Here is an 11,445-nt window from a genome sequence, read left to right on the forward strand (position 1 = left end):
AACTGAGGCCCTAGAAAAGTTTATCTGGGGTCTGAGGCAACAAACTCTAAATTCTACTTTAAAATCAAAATAAAATGTTATCTTCAAAGGCACAAAAGGCACGAAGGAAATTATTCCCATGATATGGTGGGGCAGTGGGACATAGTCAAGAAAGTACTTAGCTAAAAGACACCTACCTGGGTTCACGGGTTGGAATGACACTTACTAGCAAGAGACCTAGTGTTATCTTGTTTCAATGAGTTTAGGCTGTGAGAAAAGGCCTTTGTAAACCTTAAACTGCTAGAAAAACATGCGTCGTTCTTATTATGGGATGGAGAATCTTCCCTTCTGCTTTGACTGACTGTGCCAGACTTGAGCAACCCGGGCAAGGCTATGAATGCAGCAGAGAAGGGAGTATTGGCCAAAAACATTCATTGCAAAGTGCCAAGAAAAATGGAAAAAGGCCAAAGTTCAAAGAGAAGCGAATAACGGAGGGTGGAAAGAAGATGGAACTGGCTGTAGAAGTAACGGACCAGTGGATAATGAGCCAGAATGGGAGTCTTGTGCTGCGGATAAGGACAGAGGGGAATACCTGGGGAAAGGAAACAATGAATCCATCCAGTGTTCAGAAAATGATGGGCCAAGGATCTCAGGAAGAGCCTAGTTTGTTTTTCCTTGGTACCACTTTTGAGGGATGCAAATGTCAAGGCTAGACAGTGCACCCACAGTTGTCATGAGGGAGAGTGGGTCTGCACCCCATTTTTCCAGCCCTAACGGCCTTAGATCCGAAGTTGAGTGTACCTAAATTGAGGGGGATTAGGGGAGAACACTTCTTTCTGGGCTACACTGGGCACTGGGTGGAAGGGAGGGCGCTGGGGATGGATCTGAGACAGGGGTGGAGAGTCTAAATCTGGCAGGGAAATGTTTTCAGGGAAAGTTACGGGGTCCAGTGCTGGGCCGCGGGGTGTCAGGGATCAAAGGAAGCGGGATCCCCACCACCACCACCACCTCCCTTCTTGCTTTACCAGGCGCAGGTCCCCGGGTCCGTGCAACACCACGGAGAGGTTATCAGTCGTGCCCGCCGCCATGTCGCCAACTGCCAATCTGGGGTCTGGGGCTCGTGACTGCAGAGGGCTGGTTCCCGTTACGCCACAGCTTTGAAACCAGAGTCCGAGACAAGGTGCTGGAGGAGGGCTCGGGTCCTGACGCTAGACAACGTGGGGCGGGGTCCCCTCCGCTTAGGCGGAGGGCGGGGAGAGGGCGGGGTTCCTCTCCTGCGATGGAAAGTGGCGGGTTTCTCTTCTTCTCTACTTAGAAGTACTGCAACATGGAGGTTCGCCCTTAGTATGGCCAGAGAGGTAGATTTGTTTGCTTGTTGTCTCCTCTGTTAGATTGTAAGCTCCTTGAGGGCAGGAATTGTGTGTGGAGGTTTTTTTTAATTTATTTCTTTCAAACATTCATTATTTTTTTAAAATTTTGAGTTCCAAAGTCTCTCTCTCTCATTCTCATTCCTCTCCTCCCACTCATTCAGAAGGCAGGCTTTATGAAATCAGTTAAACATGTGAAATCATGCAAAACATTTCCTCATTTTCCATGTTGCAAAAAAAAAGCAAGAAAAATGAAGAAAGTGAAAAAATTATCCTTCAATTTGCACTCAGGGTTCATTAGTTCTTTCTCTGGAGGTAGATAGCATTTTTAATCCTGGGTCTTTTGGAATTATCTTGAATTTTTGTATTGATTAAAGTAGCTAAATTGATCATGGTTACGATATTGCTGATATTGTGTACAGAGTTTTCCTGGTTCAGATCCCTTCACTTTGCATGAGTTCATATAAATCTTCCCAGGTTTTTCTGAAACCATCCTGCTCATCATTTCTTATAGCACAATAATGTTCCATCACAATCATATACCACAACTTATTCAGCCATTCTTTCGTCTCAGTTTCCAAATTTTTGCTATCACAAAAAGAGCTGCTATGTTTTTGTAGCTGTAAATTCTTTTCCTTTTCCTTTGATCTCTTTGGGATACAGACCTAGTAGTGGTATTACTGAGTTAAAGAGTATCCACAGTTTTATAACCTGGCACATAGTAGGTGCTTAATAAATGTTTATTGATTAAGAGTTAGCATGCTGTGCATATCCTTTAATCCAGCAATACTACTATTAGGTCTGTATCCCAAAGAGATCATAAAAAAGGGTAAAGGACCTACATGTACAAAAATATTTATAGCAGCTCTTTCTGTGGTGGCAAAGAATTAGAAATTGAGGGGATGCCCATCAATTGGGGAATGGATGAACAAGCTGTGATACATGAATGTAATGGAATACTATTGTGCTATAAGAAATAATGAGCAGGTAGACTTCAGAAAAACCTGGAAAGACTTGTATGGTCTGATGCTGAGTGAAGTGAGCAGAACCAAGAGAATGTTACACACAGTAACAGTAACATTGATGATTAACTATGATTGATTTAGCTCTTTTCAGCAATACAATGATCCAAGGCAATTCCGAAAGACTCATGATGGAAAATGCCATCCACATCCAGATAAAGAACCATGGAGTCTGAATGCAGAAGAATACAATTTTCATTTTTGGACTGTTTTTTCTGTGTTTTTTTTTTCTTTTGCTCTGCTTCTTTCATGACATGACATGTGGAAATGTTTTACAAGATTGTAGTTGTATAACCTGTATCAGATTACTTGTGTCTTGGGGAGGGAAAATAGGAGGGAGAGTGGGAGAAAAATTTGGAACTCAAAATCTTTCTAAAAATTAATGTTGAAAATTATCTTTACATGTAATTGGAAAAAATAAAATACTATTAAAAAAAAAAAAAGCTCATGCTGGACCAGCAGGCTCTTAGTTGGAATCTGTTTGTGACACTTAGTAACTATGTAACCCCAGGAAAGTCACTCTTTGAGCCTCTGATTATTCAGCTACCTCTGAAAATGATGGAGGAAGAGTGGGGGGAGGAGAAAAGGAGGGTAACTAGAATTTATATAGATCTTCAAGGTTTGCAAAGCGCTTCACATAAGCTCTCTCTTTTGATTTTTTGTACTCGGTGAGGTAGGTGGTATTATCCTGAGATTAAATGATTTGCCCAGGGCCAGACAGTTGGGAAGTGTCTGAGGCAAGTCTTCTGACTCCAAGGCCAGCACTTATCCACTTTACCACTGAGCTGCCTCCTTATTTTAAGATAAGTATGAAAAGTGACAACCTTAAAGTGCCATATAAATTTCAGCTATTATTGGTAGATTGGTTGGTAGAAGTCATTTAATGTCTACTATTATTATTATTGATGGGTTGGTTGGCCCAGATCTGTGATTTCATCGGAGAAAGGGAACTCCCCTTAGTGCCTTCTCTCTGTTGATTTATCTCATGTGACCTTCTTAAGAACAGGGACTCTCTTTTGCCTTTCCTTATATCCCCAGTGCTTAGCATTGTGCCTGGCACTTAGTAGGTGTTTAATTCATGTTTATTGACCTACTGGCTCCAAATAGAGGGAATTCCTCTACAGATGAAGATCAGCACTTACACTTCAGCTAAGAGTCTTAGAGAGTTTCCTAAGCCACTGAGACATTAAATAACTCGGCCCAGGATTACACGATGGGATGTGTCAGAGGCAGGACTTGAACCCAGGGTCTTCCTGACTTTGAGGTCAGCTTTCTATCCATTGTGGATTGGTTGACTTTCCCCCTAAATTCCTATAGATTCATAAAATGCCAGGGCTCAAAGGGAGCCTAAAGTGCATCCAATCCTCTTATTTTATAGAAAAGGAAACTGAGGCTTAGAAATGTGGGGTGAATTGCTAAAGATTACACAGGTAGAAGAGCCAAGACCTGAACTTGGTTGTCTTGACTTGCAGTCCCATACTCTTCCCATAACGTGCTATATTTCTGTTTTCTCCCTCTTCCATCTCTCCTTCCCTCTTGCTTTTTCCATGACTGAGATCCCCTAACCAGAGAACAGTGAAGGCTGAACCATATATAGCTGGCCCTCCTGCTAAATAGTCAATAAGTATTCAAATGCTTAGTAAATAATAAAACAAACAAATAAAATAGCAAAGATGCTAACGCTATGTGCTAGGCATGGTACTAAGCACTGGAGATACAAAGAAAGGCAAAAAATAGTTCCTATTCTCAAGCATACAATATGAAAAAATATATACATACAAGATAGAGTGCAAATGGGAAAGCAATCTCTAAGGCAAGGCAGCAACAACTCATTTTTACAGGGCTGTAAGATTTACAACTCAATCCAATCCAACAAATGTTTCATTCATTCCCACAACAAACATTTATTAAACACCTGCTGTGTGTCGACATTGTGCTAAGAACCGGGGATTCAAAGAAGGCAAAAGACAAGTACTTGTCCTGAAGGAGCTCACCGTCTAATGGAATCTCACATTGAACATTTAATAGTCCTCACAACAAACCCTTTAGTAGATAGTAAAAGTGTTATCATCCCCAGTTTATAGATGGAGAAACAGGTTAATGTTCTTCAGAGTGCCATAAGGCAGAGATGGCCTTCTTCCAGGTGACTCCAATAGTGGACTCACTGAAAGCAGAATCAGCACTAGCATCATCATAGGTTTAAAGAACTCAATCAGTTCAATTCAAGAAGCATTTATTAAGTACGTTTGCTAAGTGGATGGTGACAATGTTGAGTCTGATCCAATTCTCTGGGACTCCATTTGGCATTTTCTTGGCAAAAATATTGGAGTTGTTTGCCATTTCCTTCTCCAGCTCATTTTATGGATGAGAACTGAGGCAAACAGGGTTAAGTGACTTGCCTGGTTTGCCATTTCCTTCTCCAACTCATTTGACAGATGAGGAAACTGAAGCAAACAGGGTTAAGTGACTTGCCCAGGGTCACACAGCTAGTAAGTGTCTGAGGTGGAATTTGAACTGAAGTCCTCCAGGGCTGGCACTCTATCCACTGCATCACCTAGCTGCCCCCCCCCCCCCCCACTAAGTGAATACAAAGACAAAAAAATGGAAAATAGTTTCTGCCTTGAAGGATCTGAAATTTTGCTGGGAGGGAAGAGTATACAACATTTAAACAATTATCATTTGAGAAGGGATAGGACATTTAACAGAGCTATCAGGAAAGGTTTCCCATAGGAAGTGGCCCCTGAATTGAACCTTGAAAGAAGCTAAAGATTCTAAGGGTATATGGGTGGAGTGGAGGGGGAGAGGAATGTATTGTAGGAATGCAAGAGAGGGAAGCAGGAGACTTAACGTTGATTTCAAAGATCAGTAAATAGTCCAGTTTTCTTGTACTGGAGCAAGGGTGGGGAACCTGCAGCCTCGAGGCCACACATGGCACTCTAGGTCCTCAAGTGCAGCCCTTTGACTGAATCCAAACTTAATAGAACAAATCCCTTTAATAAAAGGATTTGTTCTGTAAAACTTGGACTCAGTCAAAAGGCAGCACCCAAGGACCTAAAAGGCCACATTGTGGTCTTGAGGCTGACAGTTGGACTGGAGAATTATATGAAGAGGAGTAATGTGAAATAAGTCTGGAAAGGTAGGCTGGAGTAGACTGTGAACAGTTTTAATTGATAAGCTGAAAAGTTTGAATTTTATCCTAAAGACAATAAGAAAGCCACTGAAGATTCTTGAGTGGAGGTGTAACATGGTCAAACCTATACCTTGGGAATATTCTTTTGGCAATTGTATAGAGGGTAAATTGCAGAGGGAATAAAAGAGAGAAATCCAATTAGGATGCTATTATAATAGTGCATGTGAGAGTTAATGAGAGGTTGAAGCCAGGTGGTGGCTGAGGGAGTGGAGAGAAGGTGATGAAGTCCTTTGGAGGTAGTATTGACAAAACTTAGCAATTAATTGGATATAGAAGCAGGAGGGGGAGGGAAAGTGAAAGGATGACTAAAATTCTGAGCCGAGATGATTGGCAGGTGTGAAAAATGATTATTAATAACCAATATCTTGGAGATTCAGAATTCCTCCTCCCCATCTTCCAAAGTCCTGACTTTAAGTTCAGTTTTTCTTCAGAAGGACATTACTGATAATGAGATTGCATTGATTCTCCTTATCCTGGTCAGTCCCCCAACTAAGCTTGCAAGAAATTTAATCTAAAGCAGGGAAGCTCTTTCTACTCAAGCCTGGGGGGGGAGACAGATTCTTTTGTCTAGATAACCCAAGACTGGGAGTGGTCTGGTATGGCTGGGAGTGATCTGGTATGGCTGGGAGTGATCTGGTATAAAGATATTTTCTCTGTCAAGGATAGAAATGATGATGGAGTGGCATCAGCCCCTGTTGAAAGGGTATATAAACTATGCACCCTAACCCCAAAGTGAGCCCCGTTCCAAACTGCAGCTCCCATGCATGGATACAACCTAATTCTGTTTGTCTTTCTTAGACTGAACTCTGAAGGTTTATAAAGGATAATGGTACTTTTAACAGAAATAGATAATTTGGGGGGCAATAGAGATTTACAGGGAAAGTTAATGAGTTCTATTTTGAATGTTTTGAGTTTCAGTTGCCAATGAGACAAGTAGGTCGAGATGTCCAGTAGTCAATTGGTGATGAAGAGCTAGAGCTCAGAAGAGAGATTAGGACCTGATATATAGATGATTTTATTAAGTACCTACTCTATGTAATGTAAGGAATATAGAGATAACAGTCCCTGCTCTCAATTTAGTATTGGGGGTGGGGGTGGGAAATATACATACAAAAATATCCATGATACAAGTTGTAATATCATAGTAAGCACTTGATAAATGCTTGTAGATTGATCGATTAATTGATTGTACATGGATGGTACGTGTATAGAGAGAAGTGAATACTTTTAGCTAGGTGTCTCAGGGAAGGAGGTAGCAACTGAACTAAGTCTTCAGTTTAGCATTTGTTATATACCTATTATTTGCAGGTACTGTGCTAGGCACCAAGAATAAAAAGGTTTAAAATAATCTATAAAGACAATATGACATATACACAAATATAATGCAAAAGAGAATATAATAAGGGCCAAGGAGAGATGCAAGGTAGTATAGAAGAAAAATTATACTCTTTGTTGTAGGCCTAAGTGTGCAAGAAATAATTTTCATTTATGTAATCATTATTCTAAATTGAAGCATTATTCTGTGTGTGTGTGTGTGTGTATGTGTGTGTGAGAAAGAGAGAGAGTGATCCAAACTGACAGCGTTCCCTCATACCCTAGCACATGTCTCTACCACAAAATATTTTTTGAAATAACATTTAGAGGAATCTCAATCTCAGAAAAGTTCACAATATGACAAAACATTGTTGCACAACTCAAGGAAAGGTAAAAATTAGCTTTTTGCTTAGTCAGTTCTGAATAGTCACTTAATTTTGTAGAATCATACTCCTAAAACTACTCAATCCTTCTATGACCACCAAGCATATGAAGACTTTCCCGGTGGAATGGTCAGATGAGAACAATTTGTTCCAATGGCCATGAAAGCAGCTGAAGCAGGTGCTGCAGAGCTATTAGAGCTTGGTCAGACATCAAAGGTTATATCCGCTGCCATCCCAGGCCATGAACAGTCAGTTTTTGTCAGGACTGTTTTTCCTGCCACTGGACTTTGATAACTTAGGAAGAGAGAGTGAAGCTTGTGAGGAATGCTAACAGTTTGGTTCCCACAGAATTGATAAGGGGGAGATTAGGTTATTGATTCCAGGCTTTCCGGCTCTCCCCTCCTTTTTTTCTTACTTTCCTGCTGAACCAACAGTTCCTTGTTTCATGCCTTTTTGCAAACCTTGTTTGTGGGGAAAAGTTTCTGCTTAGACTGTGAGCTCTGAAGCCCAGCCAATGGGAAGGGGAGCTAGTGGGAGGGTGGGGATTCCGCCTTAGGGTCTACATAAACTGGCCTTGATCTACACTCCCTCGCACACCCTGGCTGGAGCCATCTTGAGCAGAATGCTGGGTGTGTCCTTTCTCATGAGAAAGCAATAAAACTCTTTTTTGCCTTTCTTAAGAAAAAGTCTCTGATTTGATTATTTTGGGGGTCACAAACACCCCACACAAGCTTACAACTTTACACAACTCTGCCTTAAATCCAATTTACTGGAAAGCAAAGATATCACCCATGATGTCACTGGTCCTCTTCAAAAATGAAGGACGAACAAAAATAACCTCTTAAAAAATTCTTTCCAATCCTCCCACCCCCACTGCAAGCTGACCACAGGTAAATATAAGTACCTCCTTCCTCAAACCAATACACTCTTTGCTTTGGGGAAGGGGGAAGGTTTTGTTCTTAACTAGAGGTAGGATATTTCTCTATTCTAAGTCTAGTTACCACTCAATCCATTTTCATGAACGATTTTATTAGGCAAAGTTGGACTAAATACTGACAAAGGTTTGTGTTGTTTTTTTTTTTTTAATTTCATTCTGGTAGGTCTGGAAAGGACTTTAGACTGAAGAAATATTTATTGTTTAATATCTTCCATTCAACTAAAAAAGGCATTTTAATATGTTAACACAGTGGTCAAAGCGTAGTAATCGAAGCTAGCATTTTATAGAGCCCCTTAAGGTTTGCAAAGCACTTTACAAGTATTATGTCATTTGATCCCCACAATAATCCTGGGAGGAAGTTACTATTATTATCCCCATTTTACATTTGAATGTCCTATCATTGGTGTCTCAAATTCAGCACAGTGTAGTGGAATGAGTACTGGATGTAGAGTAAAGGGGTTGGGTTCAAATCCCAGCTCTGCCACTTCCTACCTATGTGACTTTGGGCAAATCATTTAATCTCTCTGGGTTTCAGTTTCCTTCTATGTAGAAATGGGAGGATTGAACTAAATGCCTTTTAAGATCCCTTCTGGCTCTAAATTTATGATCATATGATCTTTCCCCTTAAAGTCTCCCCTTCTCCACACTTCTGTATTTCTCTTCAGGGCATCAGGACCCTTCTGGATCTTTGATTCTTCCCTCTCCCTTGATGGTAATATCAAATTGGTTCTGCCTTCACGTCTTTCACATCTGTCCTCTAGACATTCACATGACTAATAGCATAGTCCAGGCCCATGTTAATGATGAGATGATGGGACCTTGACCTTGAATTTTCCCATATATTTCAGCAACCCAGTACCTGAATTTTTCCACACATTTCAGCAGTCCAGATCACTGGTGTCTTGACCAAGGCATCAGGGCCATCCCTACCCACCTAGATAGTATCCTAGACAGTCCTTTCATATGGCTCTGGCCTACCCCAGACCACTTAATATTCCCTTCACAGTCCTCTTGACCCACCTCAGACTACTTAATAGCTCTTTCACTGTGGCACTTGGGCCACCCCAGTGGCTATTCCTTAATCTTATCCAGATTGTATCACTGTCTTTTTTTGTATCTAAGTATCAATCTCACCTCATCAAGGTGCAGATTCACTAGGAACCTGGCCTACACTATTGGCCATACAATAAACCTTGCTACTTTGAAAGAAGTTTGAATGCTTGAATTCTTTCCATGCAGATCCGCCCTGTGCCCTGACATTTCAGGGTTCCCAGCAACCCCAAACTGCATCATTATGTCTTGCTTAAACTATAGTAAGTCTCATAATTGTTCTCCAGTCTTTACCCTCTCCACTCATTCTTCCACACAGCTGCCAACATAATCTTCCTAAGGCACAGGTCTGAATAGGTAATAGACCTGCTCAAAAGCCTTCAGTAGCTCCCTATTACCTCTAGAATAAGATTCCTTAGTCCTGCATTTAAAACTCTCCACAGATTGGCTCTAACCTACCTTCCTAACCCTATTTCACATTCTATTCCTTAGCATATCCTATGTTTCAGTCAAACTGGACCTCCTCTCCTCACCTATCCTAGAACACTCTCCTTTGTCTGCTCAGACAACTGACCTCCTTGGTTCCTTTAAGTCCCAACTAAAATCCCATCTTTTACTGGAAGCCTTCCTCAACCCCTCTTAAATCTAGTGCGTTTAGGGGCAGCTAGGTGGCGCAGTGGATAGAGCACCAGCCCTGAAGTCAGGAGGACCTGAGTTCAAATGTGACCTCAGACCAAACAGTTGACACTTACTAGCTATGTGACCCTGGGCAAGTCACTTAACCCCCATTGCCTAAAAAAAAAAAAAAAATCCAATGCCTTCCCTCTGTTAATTATTTCCTATTTATCTTTGATATAGCTTGCTATGTATATATTTGTCTGCGTGTTGTTTCCCCCCATTAGACTGTAAGCTCCTTGAGGGCAGACACTGTCTAGTGGAGGCTGAGGGTCACTTGTAGAGAGGGTCTGGGGCTGCGGCACCAGCTGTTGGTGCTGAGGCAGGGCTGTAGCTCCTGACCATCGTGGGGCCTCAGGGCTTGGCTTCAGCCTCCTGGCCAAGCCCCTTCCACTGCTGCTCTGGCTACTAGGCTACAGCCTCCAGACCATTGCAGCCCTGACCAGCTACTCAGAGGATCAGTGCAGCTGGAGAAGGAATGGCTTGTCCCAGGAGACTAAGAAGTGAAGCAGCTATCCCTGCATTGTGCTGAGGGTTCCCTGGAGTGGCTGTACCTAGCAGGCTCCTTCACCTTATCCTCTCCCCTAGGCTGCCTCCAGGCAATGCTGGAGCTGGCCAGAGTCCCAGGCATATCACAGCCTGCATCAAGTCCTCTGGCCCCTTGGAGTTTGGGGGCAAATCTAGTGGAGACAGACGGGCTCCTGGAGTTGGCTAAGGCCCAGGGGCCTCCCAGGGGCCTCCCAGGGGCTGGTGTGTCCGATGAAAGTCACAGGATAGCACTGTTTGTTCAGTTTACCCCACATCGGGGCATTAATCTCTGAGTTGCAGCCTTCCACTATGAACTTCAGGGGGACTGGCACCTGCACCTTCCCCTGTTCACCCACAACCTTATCGCCTGTTCAGTGATGCTGAGGTGCTCATGGCTGTGTGCACCAGTGATTTTGTGGTTCGAGGGATGGTCTGTGGAGTTACTCATGACCAGGAGCTGCAGGAGTTGGCAATCAGCATCAGCACCCCTTCCATCCATCCATCCTTAGAAGTTCCCATTATTTCAGCCAGCTGAGTCCTCCAGTCAATTATCAGGTGCCATCCCTATGCCTTTGTGCTGCAGCATGAGGCCTGGCGCTGGCATCTTCTTCAGTAGCTGGCGCCACTTTGGGGAAGCCTGACTGGGCTGTGTTCCCCCATACCAGGATTTCCCCTGCATACATGAGGCAGCCCAGGCTGCTCACCATAACCCTCGTGAGACGGCCCTGGATTAAGGCTTTCTGAGGTTGGTGAGAAGGCAAGAAAAGACCCCACTTATCCTCTGATCACTGCTAAGAAGCTATCAGTACCCAAGACCTTGAGCAGTCGGTCCAGAGATGCTGTAAGAATAAAGAATTGCTTCAATCCTAGCTTTTCTTTTTAGGAGTCAGCACATTCCCATGCATCCTTGGTTGTAAAGGGCTGTAAAGCACAGAGTGAAAGATGCCAGTTTTGGAAAATGTCAAGTGGGTATACTCTGGGTAATCTATTTTGGGGGGGG

General features: G+C 42.7%; 1 protein-coding gene and 1 pseudogene across 1 annotated transcript in view; one reads left to right on the plus strand and one right to left on the minus strand.

Annotated features, from left to right (window-relative positions):
- The window catches only part of SORD (sorbitol dehydrogenase), a 64,476-nt gene extending 58,156 nt beyond the window's left edge, over positions 1-6,320 (minus strand). The window contains exons 1-2 of the mRNA XM_027870184.1: positions 6,285-6,320; positions 1,005-1,187 (exon numbers count right to left, since the gene is read on the minus strand). Coding sequence (XP_027725985.1) covers positions 1,005-1,187; positions 6,285-6,320 — 219 coding nt within the window. The remainder of the gene's footprint in view (positions 1-1,004; positions 1,188-6,284) is intronic.
- Positions 6,321-7,414: 1,094 nt separating this feature from the next.
- LOC114049004 lies at positions 7,415-11,179 on the plus strand (annotated as a pseudogene).
- Positions 11,180-11,445: the final 266 nt, after the last annotated feature.

The sequence above is a fragment of the Vombatus ursinus genome, unplaced genomic scaffold (assembly GCF_900497805.2).
Source record: "Vombatus ursinus unplaced genomic scaffold, bare-nosed wombat genome assembly UNPS02014794.1, whole genome shotgun sequence".
Classification (NCBI taxonomy): Eukaryota; Metazoa; Chordata; class Mammalia; order Diprotodontia; family Vombatidae; genus Vombatus; species Vombatus ursinus.